This window comes from Corvus hawaiiensis, chromosome 7 (assembly GCF_020740725.1).
Source record: "Corvus hawaiiensis isolate bCorHaw1 chromosome 7, bCorHaw1.pri.cur, whole genome shotgun sequence".
In the NCBI taxonomy this organism is placed as follows: domain Eukaryota; kingdom Metazoa; phylum Chordata; class Aves; order Passeriformes; family Corvidae; genus Corvus; species Corvus hawaiiensis.
This window is the reverse complement of record NC_063219.1, coordinates 15,966,691-15,984,581: the sequence shown is the minus strand read 5'-3', so window position 1 is coordinate 15,984,581 and position 17,891 is coordinate 15,966,691. Positions and strand designations below refer to the sequence as shown.

Here is a 17,891-nt window from a genome sequence, read left to right as displayed (position 1 = left end):
AGCCTTAACCATGACTTCTGTATTTTCAGGGATTAAGCATCTGAAGAGTCAGAGTGACTCAGTGTTTCCAGAAGAAGAAGAGGGAGTCGGCGAGAGGGAAGAGGAGTGGGGCCATTAACCAGCGCAGAGCTGCCCCAGCCCCGTCCGGAGCGTCACCGAAGTGCCCCCGGCCCCGCCGTGTCCTGCCCACCCGCTCACCGTGCCCGTGGCACCGGGGCTCCCGGGAGCGCCCTCGGAGGGGCTCTGCAGACACTGCACACGTGTCCTGTGATCCTTATTCCCAGAGATGAAACAGTTATTTTAAAGTCTTTTTTTCTTTTATTTTCTATGACTTAGAAATGTAATTCGCAAATGTGTTAGCTCCCTGACGTCAGTACTACCAGAGCTTAACTACTGCGTGTGAGCTGTATCTAAGGCTTGTTGTAAATAAAAGTGATTTAAAAGGTACAAAATAAATAATACATTAATTTAGACAAGATTGTCTGTTGTACAGAGGGTTTGTCTAGCGTACAGAGATAAATGTTCATATAAAATGATCCTTTCGGTTAAGGGCAGTTTTTACCGTTGTTGGTAGAGTTGTTTGCAGTGATGTAGACAGAAAAAAGTAATGAAGTAAGCAGAGGTGACTCTGTCTAGAGAAGGATGCAAAGACACTCCTGCCTGTGTTCTCTGGGTACGTGACACTTAATACTTGTATTGCTTTTGGTCTGAGGCTGCCTCGTCACAGCAGCCAAAACGATTTCTCTCTACGTGAGATCACTGTTATCTGGAGGCATTAGAAAATATTTCAGTTTGGGAGTGAGGAGGAGCACAGGCATGGGTGAGGCCTGTGAGCAGGGTCCCAGCACCAGCTGAGTCATGGGAAATGTCACATCCCCTTTTGTCACCTGCAGCAAGCACAGGTCACAGCCTTCCTGCTCTGTGCTCGGCTCAGTTTGAGCCAGTAAGTGACAGCACAGCAAGCTGCACAAATTCAGCTTGTGTCTGAGTCCCAGGGTCTTGGCTGAAGTCAGCATGGCCCATACCAACCTTTTCATTTGTTAGACCATGCAAACTCCATGGCATAAATGGAATAAGGTGGAGAAGGAAAACGATGTTTCTTCAAAGTCACACTTAACAGATTATTTTGATTTTTTACCAATGGCAAATTTTTAAAGGAATTCACTGTCATTTCGTATTAACTGTTTGTCTTTGACACAAAGTTTTACCCTCAGTTTAACTTTCCGTTGCTGTAAGTCTCTTTTAAAGGGTTGAGCTAGCAAAAAAAGAAAAAAAAAAGAAAATTAAAAAAAAGAGATGAAATATAGGAAAACACAGAGCCTTTTGTCTATGTCTTGCATGGTGATTTCACTCTCAATCTGAGGTCTTCCATGAAGACCTGCTGAGAACAGGATCTGTCAACAAATGTTTCTTTATATTTGAGAGCCATTTTCCCCCTCCATCTGTATCTCTGTCCTCTTTGGTTCCATTTTCTGTACAAACACTGCAGACAGGATCCATGACTCCAGCTCAGCAAGGGTGTGTAAGAAGGACTAAAGAAGGACTCTGCAATTATACAGAAGCCACTACAGGACTTACAGGACTGAGAGCTTTTTATCTCACAAACAACAAAAAGAAGGAAATGACCCATCAGAAACTGTTTCAATGGCCCCAAGTTAGGTCTGGAACAGCAGCAAGAAGAGCTGGGCTCTGGTCCCAGCTTTGCCATGGCTTTGTTTTCGCACAGCACCAGGCTCTTCACAAAATTGCTTTTGCCACAGTACTCCCAAGCTGTGAATCAGTCATTGGTGTTTAACCTCACACCACCTCTCTGTGTTGCTAGCTAATAAAGCACTTCGGATATTAATGGCTTTTTGCTGGTTATTAGTACCCACAGGCTGCAGAGGAAAACTGTCTAGGACCTGTGAGCAAATGAAAACATGATTTATAACACTTGATACCAGGACAAGGTATTGAACACTTTGGAATCTCTGCTTTTCAAAGGCAATACACAAAACACCTGATAGGAGCTTGGAGAATTCACCACTGAACACGCTGTTTCAGGTTGACTGTTGGACCTGGGTATAATTATACTTTATAAATAATAGGGAAAAAACCCCACCCAGATGCAGTTGGAACTGTATTTGACTTTCAGAATGGTATATTTTGTTTATTCTTCATGTGCCAAATCAGGTAATACTGAAGTAGATATTAAGAGTCAAGATTTAAAACTCCTTTCTAAAGCATTTTAAAGTATGCTTTCTAAAGCATACTTTCCACTGAAGTCAGAGGAATTTTGCTTGAGAAAGACTATAGGTTTTGGCTGACAATATACTTTCCTTTGGGGAAATACGATGTGTAGTGTACAGGAAAGCTTCTATTACCCTGATATCAATTTAATTACTGGACTTGTTGCCTATTTTTTTTTTTTAAGATTGCTATAAATTCTTTTGAAATCTTCGAGGACTTACCATCTTCTCATAGTATCACTATTTCTCCCCAGTAATGTAAACTTAAAAATCACCACTAGTTCTTGCACTGTTGGTGTTACTTAACCAAAAGTGTTACATCCAACACTGACTTTGAGGCGGGGCTGCAGCAGAGGTTCTGTTGCCTGTGCTTGGGCCAGGGCCTCCCACGGTGTCCAGGGTCCAGGCAGTCAGTGAGGAAGGGACTTCCAGCTCATCTGCACTTCCTCTAACATCAAGGGCCAGGCTGGTGGTCGTTTTCACTCTTTAAAACAGACCCATTTCTTTTACTCCAGAAGGTGAAGCACTGGGTGGCTCTCTCCAGAGCTGGCCTGGGTAGGCTGTGGAGGCTGGGGAGGGTCCCTGCAGGCTGCAGGTCAGCTTTTGTAAAGCTGGTACTGTGCAACAAAATGTCCTGCTCAAGTGCAGGGCTCTCCTCCTCATTTCTTTTCTCTTGAGATAAGTTTTTTTCATGGGGGACCTTATTCCTACAGTAAATAAGGCATTGTCTGTCCACTAACCCTGGGGGGACAATGTAAGGGCATATTTAAAACATGCTGTGCCTCAAACTCCCCTTTCTTCCTCTCCTATTGCATCCATGTTAGTGCCCAGGCCCACAGATGTTCTTTTTTACTCTTTTTATTATTTTTTTCTATAGCAGCTCAGCTCAAGAGTGAGCTCCAGAAAGAGCCTCAGTTGTTCTGTTGATTCCTGACATGTGCAATTACATTTAACCTTTTCATGCACAGCATTATACTTGGCAACGGAGTGGATGCTAAATGCCGTCTGTTTGCCGTATTCCCTCCTTTATCCTCCAGTGAGGATAGAAGCACTTTGAGCAAATCTCAAGCAAGATGTTTGTGCACCCTCTATTGAACCTCAGGCTGCTTGGTAAGATGCTACTAATCTGCAGTTTGATTCACCAGAGTGGGCTGATGGAGTTTATATAAGTTCAGTGTCTACATTCTGCTATCAATTTTCTGGTTTGTTTATTAAATAATCTGGGGGTTTTAGGGCAGAAAAATTATTTTTTATTTCTCCTAGGCCAAACACACTTTCAAGTTTGCAATGATTCTTCTGGCTAGTATATACTGACCCTTAGTGGTAAACTGAGATTTTAATTGCATTGCCAAGTTTCTAAATTTTGCTTTTCTCTTCAGCCCAACTGTTCAGAAAATGGCAGGAATATTTGCTGTGCATCAGGATAGTCTATCTATGTAAATAGCCCACAATGTCTTCAACAGATATTAACAGGCATGTGAAAATAATGATGACAGGTGTTATTAGCTCTTCTGAAGGGAGGGCTGTGGAAAGCAGGAGTGTCGAAAGGTTATTCCAAAATGCAAAGCAAAAACGCTGGCATTGAGAAGCAATACTCTCCACATAATGAGAAACAAATAAGAACTCAGTATCTGGCACTAACGAACACCTCAAGCTAACTGTGGAATGAGTATTAATTAGGTTTCCAAAATAGCATCTTTCTGAAAAGCAGCTGAGGTGTAATATTGCTCCTTATTAATCAAAGCAATGGGACAATGTGAACTCTGCAAAAAATAAATGGTTTGCAGATGGCTGTGTGCATCTTTAATAATGACGGAAGAACACAAGTTACAGCTTTAAATGCCAGGGACCCTTTCTGCATCTTCTCCTTTTCAGAGAGCGATATTTGCAGTTTTCAAGGCAGTGAGGAAAGTGTGTTGGTTTCTTATTACATTTTCCCTGCAGCATAAATTCTGTTGATGTGCTTCCCTAATCATTCTAATTATACTGCCATATGTTGCTCTCATCTTTCTTTTTCTCTCCTAATGGGACATAGATTCTGTCTTTTGAATATGTCATTTGTTTATTACATTTATCAAGGGTTTTAACATTATATGGGACTTTTAATTGCTTTTTTAAACACTCAGCAGATTGAATATTAAAAACAGACATGAAGGTCAACTATAAATAATATTTAAATTGCTCATGACATTTTTATTCTCTAATTTACTGGGAATATCAACTCTGTAGTCATACTTCTGTATCTACTATTTACTTGAAACCACACACATGTCCTCCAGAACTACTCTGGCTGCAGTCACAGTTCTGCCCTACCCCAAACCACCTTGTGCCTAGCAGAATAGGGGTCTTCCCTAGGTGGGAACTCTAAAATAAAGATGCATTATGCATTATATTAAAAAGTTTGACACAAATATGCTGCCATTAATTCCAGTTGTGAACTACTGATGAACCCCAAACAATAAAGGTGAATGTTCATTTCTGACTGGTAAGTAGAATACAGTTCTCTCTCAAAGTTGAGCAGCCTCAGAGAAAAGGAAGCACAATTTCAATAAAAGAATTCAAGATGGCCTGAAGTTAAACACGTGCTTTGTACAGAGCCGTTAGACCCTCAGAGTACCCTGCACTGCAGGGAAAAAAAAAATCTGTAAGCCAGCTGAATACAGAGAAAGCAAGAGAGAACCAATTACTATCCAATTAACAAATTAATTTCTGGTGTAATGACATCATCTCTCTTGGCTTTCACGGAAATGCATCATAGGTGAATTTGGCCCTTTGGCTCATTGAATTTTTATTCAGATAATCATATCAGGCTTTATACAATTAGCCGATACTTTCATGTAACTTGACGTTTATTCATGGTGTTATGATACAAGTCCCACAGTCCTTTTTGCAGGTTCAGGAGTGTTGCTTGTAGGTGCATCAGTATTAGGTCCTATGTGGTGATGAGATGGCTTTATAACTACAGTCCAAATAAAAGTGAAGAAACTTCTATTCTGCTTAACTATTCCATCTTGTAGCCAAGATTGTACCATTTTGATTTTGACCACCTTATTTAGCTACTTTATGTTACTTCAGGTTTGTAATAATGACCTATACAGGATGTTGCAAATGCATAAAACTCAACAGCTCTAAAGTTCATATCCTATGTAATCTGTCAGAATAGCTTATTTTGTTAAGCTATTATCTGTCCCAACTCAGCTAATGTAAAGTTCCCCAACAATTCTCCACACAAAGGTCATAAGCTAAGGACTTGCCTAAGCACAAAGAAAGTATTTGGCAGGAAAGTTCAGCCCAAAACAGTTAAAGTCCCTTTTTTTATGAGATGTTTTCCATTTATAACTCTGTGGTTATGACTTGCTTCTTTGTTCCCAGGGGAAAACTTAGACATTCACAGTTTGATAAAACTTCTGAATGTTTGCCCTGGGACATGGAAAAGGAGTCTCTGGAAACCCATTAAATACTTAAATGACCAGGAAAGTAAAATTATTCCAGGGAAGTAGCCTAAATGTTTGCATAGTGTTTGACAGAGGACAGTTGCTTCTACTCATAGCAATAAAATAATTTCCACTCATTTTTCCATACTGTTTTTCAAGGATGCGATTTTTGAAAAGGGTTGCACTCCCCTCTCAGACAAACCTTTGTCTGCTAAACTGCTGTACACAGAAATCTCTAAGCTGCTGCTGAGGAATGCTAGTCATACTTACATGTTCCTCTTTCTCATACAATAGCTGTATAGTCTGTGAAAAAGACACATTTTAGACACTTACCACTAGTGAGCTTGATTCGTTAATTTGAAATTATTTTCATTACAGTAGTGGCTTGTTTGACTTCTGGCATCTCTACAAGAAGAAGATCCTTTGTGCATGTAGCTCATATAGCACCTGGAAAAGAGGAACTGCAAAGAATGTGGTATAAAGTAGTTGTCTTGATTTATTTTCATCATGTACCTAGTTTGGATTTGATACATGTTTGAATCTATGGGAGTCTTTCCATTCATTTTCAATCCAAGTAGAAAGGGGCCCTGTTTAATTCCATTTACACTGAACTTGGATTATAAAATTTACACCATGCCATGGAGGCATCTCTCAAAGTCGTACCCTTCCTGAAGAATTGTTGCTAACAAGTACAGTCCCCATGGCTCCTTCAATTTCAACCACAGTAAGAAAATTTTTTGTGTAAAAAATGTTTTATTGGTTATGTTTTCCTTCATCTGAGGGCTATTTTAGCCATAAAGGCTAAGAAGGCAAGACTCACTTAAAGAAATTGTTTTCAAGTGTGCTATGAGGATGTGAGTTTGTATGGCAAACTGGGACAGTAGTGAAAAATGTGGCATCCCAAACAGGTGGAAGGGTTGGAAACAACCATATATGCACTGTCACTTCTCAAAGACAATCATACACAATTGAGCAAAAATGCTCCAGGAAATCAAATTTGTAACTAACACTCAGGAGCTTCACAATCCTTGCCCTCAAATCAAATTTATTTGGGAATATCATCATAGGAAATATGGACAAATACAGCAGAATAAAAACACACAGTCGTAGATTGCCTTCTTGAAAATTAAATTAAAAAAATACTGGCTAGATCATAACCCATAACAATATTACATAATATATCTGTCATATATCTCAAGATAAAAGTACAAAATAAAACTCTTGAGGGCTCATTTATAGCTACAGCTCCTCAGTGTGCTCGATGCAGGGTACATGCCCAGAATGCTGTGGGAGAGATGCAGATGCAAACACCATTTCTCAGGGCCCCATGCAGTGTTTTGGCAGCGCAGCTTTACAGGTTTCAGAGATAAACTACTGTTCAAGAAGTTCTCAAGAAGCCTTTCTGCCATATGAACCCAAATTTCACCCAGCTCAAAGCCTTATCTAATACATGTTGCCACTATCAGTGTTCTCCATCAAAGAAAATTTCTCCTCATCCAAACAACACACCAAACTTTGGGTCATGTCCAGGCAAAATCTTGCTAAGGATAAAGGAAGGAAGAAAGAATCAGCTGGCATTAACAAAAAACTAAGGACTCTTCTTGTATTTCAGTAACATCTACCACAGTGATAAAAACTGAATATAAATGAGCAAATAGGATTATTTATAGAAAAATCACTCTTCTATACTAATGAATAAGATCTGCAGGCAATGAGTGCCTCCTGTGAGACCAGGAGCTCCTTCTAGCTTCTCTAGTGGGAGATCTTGGTGCTCACTGTATCAACAGGACACTGAGCCCCCCACAGGATGCTTCAAGTTCTCTGCAGAATCTGTTATATTTTCTGCTTGTATTTCCAAGCGAAAAATTTTGCAGAGTAACAAATCTCAACAGGATAGAGACACAGAAAAAAACTTCAGCTATGGTAAAAGTCTGAAATTGAAAATACAATATAAAGATTAAATTCTGATTGCTTCAGACTTTCAGTCTCATTGAGTCATAAATTACCATGTTGAAAAACAGTCAGTAAAAAATATATAACTGGCCTAGTTTTTAAAGATAGTAGTGGTCTTTTGTTCTTTTCAAATTTGGTGGGAACTATAGATGATCAACTTACCTAAGGTTCTGACTTCTCAGATCTTAATCAAAAAGATTTTCCACTGCCACAGCATGTGGCAATTTACAATTTAAAAAAAGTCTGATATGACCATTAAATTTCTTCTCTTGTCATAAGGACAATAAGAAGCCATAAGATGGTTTACATTTTATTAAAAAGGAAAAAAAAGAGTCCAGCATTCCCAAAAAGGATGCAAAGGTGCACAGAGTGGTCCAGGCGACTAATGATTTGCTCAAACACTAGCAGAGAATATATAAATTCTTAGCTCTTAGCAAAAAATATTGATTGCATTATAACATCTATGATACAATTTCATCTGTTAACATTTCATTCGTTAACGGCACTGTACAGAAGTTTGTCCATGCTAAATACAAGCCTTGGACCAGATACACAAAACAACTTAAATGTATTTTTTACATCCTATATGCACAAACATTTCTTAAGTTAAAACTATGCACATTCCTTATGCATAGCACATATATGGCTTACATATTCAAAGACAGGAATTCCACCTTTTGGCATGCCCTTGTCCCAGGGCTCAGAGCTTACACTGTTCCCAGCTCAATTTTGACTGCTCTGCTGTCAGAAAAGAGACAGTCAACAGGTATGGACATGTAAGGGTCCCTCAGTGAAGGTTTTATGTTTTATGATTCCTTCTTCAATTGGACAAAGCGTGCCCTTATTGAGGTGGAGCCTGATGCCTGCTGAGCACTGGCTGGATCCCTGAAGCAGCAGATGAACAGCACACAGGTCTCAACCACGCTTGGCACAGAGGGGAGTGCCACTGCCTCCATGAGTCCCCTTCAGAGCAGACCATGGCTGATTAGAAAGACTTTTTGTTCAGTGAGGTAATAACCACAGGGTCCAAACAGGAGAACTGGGGAACTGGGAGTGCAGTGACCCCAGCCACCTGAGTGCCTACAACCTGAAGGGGAGCCTGGAAGTTTCCTGGCAGGTTCCAGCAGAGGGAAATGAGGTTGGCTGCAGCCATGTAGGACACCCAGACAAGTCAGGAGGGGTCATGTGCAGCTCGAGGGAAGAAGAGATGAAAATGGAGTTTCTTTACGGGCACAGTTTGGGCTGGAGGGCTCATTCTGAGGCTTCTTGCAGAGGTAACTGCCTGTGTGCTCTGTTTTTGCTGCCCCTCAAAAAGAAACAAACTCTAGCAAAGATTTTGCAGGATGCATGTTGTCACCTTTGCATTTGAGATAAACCATGACATAAGGCCTCAGTGTCACCTTCCAATCCTGTCTGAGAGGCAACACAGCATTTTGCTGAAGTGAAACACTTTTCATGTATTTCTGTTGCTGTCTCTTCCATCCTACAAAATGATAAGCACCAGTTTCATGGTAGGGCTGACACCAGTGCTGATGTTTTTCAAAATATTACAGGATTCAGAATGTTTTAATCTTTAACACCAGATGCTGTTCAATTAATTTTAAAGAGATATTTCAAATACTGATTTGTTCAACACCAGTTCTGTCCATATGGCAGCCACTGCAGTGGGGAAGAATCTTCATTCGTGCAGGCTGGTCAGTGTAACTCTACAACTTCCCTGTACAGTCTACAAACATTTATTTCCAGATATTTTAAGGAAGCTAACAAGTAGGACTTTTATGGTGCATGCAGCATGATTGCATGAACAAGTATCTAGGAACACATTTCATTTTGATTTTCCATTTTCATTGGATGCCAGCAGCAGTGACATGTAACAGCAATCCCAGGCAGATGACAAACATCATGTTTGCACACATCTCGTGATTAACTGGAAATGTCTGGTACCAGTGATGCAACAAAGCAAGGTCCAACTTTGGCTGAAGAAATTATTTTGGCTAGTTTAGGAAAAGCAGAATAGAAGAGGAAATAGCAACACAAAACCAACTGAAATCTTGCGAGTTTTTAAGTGCCTTGAGTTACCAGCTCAGGGTTTTTACATTTTACATTTTTGAACATTTTGTTCAATCACTCTCCACAGAAATAGGATGATCCAAGAACAAGTTGACAGATAACAGCCTCTGAGATCACGAGGTAGGAACAGCTAGAGTTCTTCTCTCCTGCAATAGAGGTCAAATGAAAATTCATAAACAAAAGATTTCTGATACTACTACTACTTCCAATATTTCATATACCTGAATTGAGGATGATTTATAGCATGATAATTTAGTCTGACACTAAGGATTCAGATATTAAAAAGTACTGTGTTTCCCTTCTTTATATTGAATTTTTTAAAGATGACATTGAAAGTGGGGTATACCGTGTCCCCATTGCAAAATTTTCTAATATAAGCACAACTGGGATGGAACAAAGAGGTTAAGAATAGCACTAAGTCAGCCTTTATGGTATAAAACACTCCCCATTGGAAGAAAGAAATTACCAAATTACCTGTCCTGCCTGAAATGTCAGAAGCTTTTAAAAAATAGCATATCTAGTTCTGTACCAGTGCTTCTGTCTGCTCCGTGGCTTTTACAATATCTTCTGATGTCTTACAGTATTTAGGCTCACCTGGAAGATAAAAAAATGTGGTTGGGAACCTGAATGAGGAAGTTAACCAAATCAAGAGAATCTGCACAGCCATAGACAGACAGAATCTAGTTCCTCAAGATGTTTTAAGGTTAAAATGAGGTTTCAGTCACTGCTTTCTTTAATTGCTTTCTCACCAGAATAAGCATCAGTTCAAATTAAATAATCATTATGGTTTATCCACAGGGCAAAAGATAGGATGAAAGCAATAGATCACAGCATGAAACAAAACTATGAAAACTTTTACAAGGGGGTTTGGTTTTGGTTCATTTTTTTCTTCCAGTTTAGTGAAAGTCAAAATTCACCCTCTGTGGAAAAGTGCTGTTTAAATCCCCTTTTCTGTAGGCTTTCAAATCAGAGTAAGTTTCTCCCAGATAATGAAAGATGCCAGTGTCAGGTTCTAAGAATTCAATTAATTCAATCAGATAGGAGCAATGACATGGAGTAACACAAGCAGCTTTCAAACTAAGTGATACAACATGAATCTCAAATCGACAATCATAGAATCAAGCTGTTGCTTAAACCATTCCTTCAGTTGCTTTGAATGAGTACAGCTGAGGAAATTTTACACTGAGATGGTAGGCAGGGTAGAATGTAGCAAAGTCATGGTGTTATTTACTAACTACATATAGTAACTTCTCAGTTTTATCCAGTTGATCCACCAGTAAGAACGCTGAACAGAAAATGTCAAAAAGGAAAAGCATAGTAGTCTCAAAAGTGGGAAAGATTACCTGGGAGAAGCATAAAAGTTATAAAAATAGAGAGGGGAATCTTTTCGAAAGCCAAAAAACAAAGGTAGAAGTAGCTGAAAGAGAAAGCAGATGATGCGTGATCTGAAAGGAAAATTGGAAGATGATGGCAAGTTGAATGGATGATGGACAGTTTAGAAAAGAGAATAGGAAGAGAGGAAAGAAAACTCAAGAGAACAAACATGAGAAAAGAAGAAAATTAATACCTATGAATCTACCATGGCTTCGTTGTAAACAAGTAAGAACTGCTACTGATTTCACCCTTCTTCCTGCTTCACTACCTTAAATTGTGGCAGTGTGTGCTGCCCACTCTGTAATGCAGCCACAAGCAGATCGGTCATATTCCCCAAGCAGCATCCTACATGATCCCTTATTTTGCATAAATTTAATGTAGGTGGAATACAGTCAACCAATACTTTAAAGGCTTTTAAAGTCTCAAAATCGGAATAACATTAATTAGAACAAGGATGTCTACAGATCTTTCAGCCTGTGGCTCTTTTTGGAGGGGTTTAGCAAAACTTTATTAGCATTATTATCCAAAAAAACAAAAAAGGGGGTGGGAAGGTGTATGAAAGTAAAAGCTATTTATCTAAATATTTAAATTAAATATTTAAATTAAATTTTATACTTGACATTTGAGTTTGTGGTTTGCTTAAAACAAAACAATTCACAGAGTTATGGAATATGCTGAGTTGAAAGGATCAACGAGTCCAGCTCCCGGCCCTGCCCAGCATCATCCCCAAGAATCACATCATGTACCTGAAAGCCTCATCCAAATGCTTCTTGAACTCTGTCAGGCTTGGTGCTCTGACGACTGCCTTGGGCAGCCTGTTCTGGCACCCAACCATCCTCTGGGAGAAGATCCTTTTGCTAATATCCAACCTAAACGTCCCCAGCACAACTTCAGCCCTCGGATCCTACCACTGGTCACCATAGAGAAGAGATCAGTGCTTGCCCCTCCTCTTCCCCTCACGAGGAAGTTGTGACTGCAGTGAGGTCTCCCCTCAGTCTCCTCTTCTCCAGGCTGAACAGACCAAGTGACCTCAGCTGCTCCTCATGCACCTTCCGCTCCAAACCCTTCACCATCCTGTGCCCTCCTCTGGGCGGTCTCTAACAGCTTAATTTCTTTCTTACATTGTGGTATAAATTTCAAAACACTAAACACTAACTTCTAAGACATATATAGCTTTCTTCTTCTCTGCGCATCAGATTTTTTATGTGATAAAAAATGTGGTTGCGAATGGCTGTTATCTTATAAACCTTACCTTTTTTATGAACACATTATTTCCTTTTTTATTCTTTCTCTCCATCCTTATTCCATGCATGAACATGGATGCCTTCCCTAAGTCCCTGAATCCTGGTTTACCCAGGGAGCATTAAGGAAGCAGCAGAACAGCAATCTGCTCCCGCTCTGCTCGGGTGCAGAGGGCTCCACACTCGCTGAGCTCCACGGGGCCACCGCAGCACTGGGCGGTCACCAAGCATTTGCATGGCACAGATGATCCCCTGATGCCACCTGCACCACCATAAATCAAGCTGGCATGTTGTTGTTGTGGATTTGCCCACTGCTGCTTAACCTGGTTATCCTCCAGAGGCTCTCACTTACTGACTGCCGGTGACGTTGAATGTGCTGCACACGCGATGGGACTGGGCAGTCCTCTCCTGTCATATAGAGTGAAGCTACTGGCAATCTGTTTTATCACGGATTTATTATCTCCCTTGCATTTTGATATTTAGGATTAATGTGGCTATCATTACGAGTGAGAAGTTAAGTTTGCCAATTAACATTTATAAATCATTTAAATGTGGATTTGTTTAATTAAACATAAGCAGTTTTTTAAATTAATGTTCTAATTAATAAATCACTCAGGAGAAAAGGAAAATCATCACTTGAAAAAAATCACCTTATAATAGTTTCATTTAATCTTGTACCATTCAATTAAATGAAAGTGAGATGATGGAAAGGAAAAAAAGGTATTGTGTGGAAAAACAACATTCAGTCTCAACTGCAGTGGTTGTGACAGGGACCCTCCAGTCCTCCCTTTGCACCAACCACAACCCAGGGCAGAGCTATTCCTGTCACTAAAATGTGATGGTCTTCAAGAACTACACCTAGAAAGAGATGCGATACAATGAGTGGAAAATGGCCCCTTTAAAATTTTTTTTAAATGGGGAACCCCCTCATCATAGCACATCCAAACATTCATTGACAGTTCCCAGGAATGCACACACATCATCTTCCTGTGTTCACAACTGTTATAACTGCATCACTCACAGAAAACTTAACTGGATTTTCTGCTTTTCATAAAACACAGAACAATGACAGCTAACATGAAATTCCAACCTGAATAACCATGTTGCTTTTCTTCTTCCTTTCTATCTTACCCTCCTAGCCCTAGCACCTGCAGGTGCTCACTTCTCCACCCCAGGAGCCAGCAAGCACTCTGGACATCACCTTAGCCTTTTACCCCCCATCCTCAGTACAGAAACTACAGAAGTAGAGATAATGTCCTGATAGAGGTATGGTGCCTCTTAGAGTACTCAAGTTTAAGATGTGGAACAGGGGAAAAATGTAAGGTCATGTGCTTGCTACCTTCTGCTTCCTTGAAGCAGCATTCCATTGAAAATGTCTGAATTTGGTTAAAAGAGTCCTGTCTGGATCCCCTGGATATCAACAGAGGTGCAAATACACTGTTAAAAATTTAATAGCTTCTTACCCATTTCATAAATTTTGCAGTTTGAAGTTTTAAAGTACAATGCATTCTCTAGAAAATTTCCTGCCTCAGAAAACAAATGAGATTAGCATTTTCTAAGATAAGAAATCTCTGTTCTCATTGGAAAGGTGGAATGTAAAGACTGACAAAGCAACAGAATGAACTAACTGCCTGCTGAGTTGTATCTGACCTCTCAAACATCATTTTTGTTGGTCAGCCATCTAAAGACCCACAAGTACAGCTACACCACAACTGCCTTCTGCAGAGTCTGAAAGGTGAAAGGTTCAGCTTTTCCTACTGCATTCCTCATCCAGGAGATGGGGAACTTCTCTAAGGCACTTTAATTGTAAGTCAAGCTTTAATACGAACCTGGTGTAAAAAATACATGTCAAAAGATAAAATGTCAGTTATTAGACAACTTCAAGTGCTGTGAAAATAGTTTTAGTGTAAATATTTTGATTTAGGGCCCTAAATTAACCATCTGTTATTTCTGATGGAAAAAAACCTGTCAACAATAAAAGCATGGAGCTGCGGAATGCGGAAATCTAGAGTAAGTGGGAGTTCTCCATAAAAAGGCTTTTTGAGAAATATGCCAAGTCATATACTCATGTCTAAGCTAAGCATTATAAGCACTTCAAGGTTGCTGCTCAGACAATGCCATACTTCTGGCACAGTATTGCAAGGCTTGCTGTCATTAAAGCATTAATGAGTTTCGCATTTTAAGTAAAAGCGAGGAAAAGAAGTGTCATTATATGCCTTGATTATTCTTATTACCCTCATGCCTCAAAGATTATTCTAACTATAAGCAAACTCAGAAAATAAAACGAAGATGCACAGCGTCTTTCTCTTCCCTTGGTAACATCTATTCCTCATTGCTTGGGCATGTTGCCCTTGATACTGTGTTGCAATCACCAGATACTAGACATGGTCATCTTGTGATAAAATACTTACACTCCAAAAACATATTCTGACATTTTAGAGATTTTCTGGCTTCTCCACTTGTCTTGCAGCTACAGTCGAGAGACTGATCTTCCTGATTAAGAGAATGACACAGTCCCATGACTTCTACAGTTGGCAAATTCCATCTACTTGAACTTAACTCTTAAATTCACACGACCTTTGGTACAAAGGATGTGGTTTACAAAATAACAATCATATTAGGTGCCCAAACTAAGGGGAATAAATATTAATAGTGTAATTACTTATTCAAAAAGAAAGTGCTAGATAGTTCTGTTTTGAAAGTTTACCTTATTCTCCAGTAACAAACAGCTATTTAATTGTAAATACATATCTTTGAATTATTCTGGAATCATTCTTCAAGTTCAACTAAAATATATTCTCTAAAGAATTTTCTAGTAGATACCAAATAGCTGCTATCAAGAAGTTGATATTTGATTATATGCTTCTATTTGATGTTTTAGGACACTACCACTTTTACACAGGCCTGAAGAAACTGTCCTGTGCTGGTGGTTTATACAACAGTTTATTTCAATATTTTACATTGCTGTTGATATTTGACAGGGAGATACCAGACACTGCTGCAGCTTCACCCTGGACAGCTTCATTAGATTGGCTGGTGCTCTGTGATGAAGCATTACCATTCAGTGGGTCTGTATTCTGTGTCTCTTGCTGGGCATCGCTGAGATCTTTCTGGTTCGGATCAGAGTTAGTGCATTTTTCTGAGCTGGATTCATCACTCAGAGGAGTGTCGAAAGAGACTACTTGTAGAACGATGGATCTGGGAGGACAGGATGTACCATCACTTCCCTGACTACTCTCATTTTGTATCCTTGTTGCCTCTTCCTGTAACTGTGCATCTGTGGAATTTCTGCTTTGGTCTTTTTCCTGTTCACCAACATTTTTCACAAGTTCTTCTACAAAGAGGGAACAAAATAGGTGAATTAGATAAGAAGGATATGCCACAATTTTTTGATTTCAGAGTAGTGACAAATTGAGCTGCACACGGGACCACTGTGAACATCACTTTCTGCATGAGATCATACCCACTGTGTTAATATGGGTCAGATTCTCTCCCAATTGCACTTTGCACTACTGCAGCTGAACTGTAGCAGTCCTCTTTCTGGTTGATGTCTAATACATACCTCTTTTTTGGCCATAATACAGTGCAAGGAGCATCATCAGACAACAGTAACCTGAAGGATGGGAGCAGGAGGACCCCTTGCTGCAGGCATGTCCCTCTGCAATGGTGTTTACCACCACAGGACTAGGAAGGGCAGAGCCCATCAGGTCTGCGAGAGAGAGAGGGCATGGAGAGGAATGCCTCGCTGGGGATGGGGCAGGCATCAGAAAATTGAGGGGAAGCCCTGAAGGAAATTGGCCTATCAGCCTGGAAAAGTCCAAACCATCAGCTCACACAAGTTGGAACAAACTATAGGGGGTTATGCATGTGCTGTCCAGTACTGCTGCCATTATGGCTAATGGCACATACAGAACAGGAAGGAACATATATGAGGGAAACTGCGCTTCAGGGGGCAGCAGCAACTGGAAAAATAATGTTTGTGGAAGGCTCTACTCCTTGGTCTAATGCAGAGACTTAGAGAACAGTACAAATGAAATGGCCCAGAGTAAAGGAGAAAGAACAGAACAGCACAGAGAGGTGTCACCAGGAATAACTAGATGAAAAAGAAACAGAGAATGGAAAACTTGTGATGGCAGGTGAAGAGTCCAACAAAAAATAAATGTGCCGTCTTCATGGAGGGCCTATTTGTCTTGCTATTATAATCTGTATTTCATAAATTTATATTTTAGAATCTGTACACTAGTATAGAAGATACCAAATACTGTTAATTTAAAAAGTGAAAGCATTGCAGTTTGAACAACATGGGCATAAAACAGCTACATGATATTGCATAAAATTTCAACTTTGGATGTTAGAAATTATTAAGGAAGGAAACCAAGCATTAAGGTACTTATTGAGTTCAACTGGCATCTCCCGGAAACTCTGATTGTGAGTGACCAGTCCAAATCCAGGCCACAAGTGATTGCACATGACAACTGAAAGATAACCCAGACTGTAAGCACATTTTTATTGCTGTCAGCATTTGGCACCACCTTACTTTTCTAAATACAGAGAAAAGTTCCCCCTGAAGTACAATTTGGTCTGTGGAATGGGATGGAAGGGAAGACCTTCAAACCTCAAGTGATGTGCAGAAGCATGGAATAGTCAAATAATTTCCTTCTTCTGTCATTTATACTTTCTAGTATACTTTTTTAAAAATCAAGAACACTAAAATTTGAGCACTTTCTAAACTGTTAAACCATTTTTTCCTTGGTTTGGATTCTAAATCTTCTGAAACTTGGACAGGTAGTCTTTTTCTACAGACTTTAATGCAGCTCTTACAAAGAAGAGGTTGGGCTAAAACCATTGAGAAATATGTACATGGAACTTGATGCAAGTTATGTTCAATCTAGAGACGTTATTTAAAGCACCTGTCACTCATGACACAACCTACCTACATAAGGCTTTTTTCCTAAGAAAGTTATTTATGTGCCATATTCGCCTCCAAATGGCAGAACTGCAGCATTTCTCCTTAGCTTTATAAAAAAACCCAAGGAAATTCAAAGATAAAATATTTCACATGCTGCTTAGATGCATCAGTAAGTTAAAACAAGAAAAGCTGAATTATAAGCACACATAAAACTGTAATATTAATATAGCTCACACTGGTGATACTTTTTAACCAAAAAGCTAGCAAGAAGAGAGTATTTTTCTCACTGAATGTTGTTTTAGGACTATTCTAGACAGAACTCAGGTGTGTCTTGGTGTAACTGGATGACTGACCATTTTTTTCTCATATTAGAAAGCTCAGAATGTTCATATGTGCAAAATCCACTACTGTCTTTTCAGTTCATAAAGCCTGAATATCCAAACTTAAAATTGTTCTCATTCACTCCTTAGCAAACTTAACTGGCAAATGAAGATTAAGAGTTTAATCGTAACAACTCTGCTGGATTGTTCTTGACTTATGTCACAATGGTCTCTAATTTCTATGACTGCCCTTGAGATGATCTCAAACATGTCTGTTTTAGAATACCTAAACCAGAGCCAAACTCTAACTCGGGACTAACTGATGGATGGAGCTCTGAAATGGAGTATCTCTGCACCAGGAT

General features: G+C 39.6%; 2 protein-coding genes across 7 annotated transcripts in view; one reads left to right on the top strand and one right to left on the bottom strand.

The window, feature by feature from the left end:
• The window catches only part of PPP1R1C (protein phosphatase 1 regulatory inhibitor subunit 1C), a 48,249-nt gene extending 47,771 nt beyond the window's left edge, over positions 1-478 (top strand). The window contains exon 5 of the mRNA XM_048309076.1: positions 30-478. Coding sequence (XP_048165033.1) covers positions 30-118 — 89 coding nt within the window. The 3' untranslated portion in view covers positions 119-478. The remainder of the gene's footprint in view (positions 1-29) is intronic.
• A 6,209-nt stretch (positions 479-6,687) lies between these two features.
• The window catches only part of PDE1A (phosphodiesterase 1A), a 179,370-nt gene continuing 168,166 nt past the window's right edge, over positions 6,688-17,891 (bottom strand). For 5 of the 6 annotated variants that reach the window (XM_048309070.1, XM_048309071.1, XM_048309069.1 and 2 more), the window contains 3 exons: positions 15,359-15,634; positions 10,160-10,279; positions 6,688-9,831 (listed from right to left, as the gene is read on the bottom strand). In XM_048309070.1, the coding sequence (XP_048165027.1) occupies positions 10,203-10,279; positions 15,359-15,634 (353 nt within the window). In that variant the 3' untranslated portion in view covers positions 6,688-9,831; positions 10,160-10,202. The remainder of the gene's footprint in view (positions 9,832-10,159; positions 10,280-15,358; positions 15,635-17,891) is intronic. The other variant, XM_048309074.1, reaches the window with a different exon arrangement.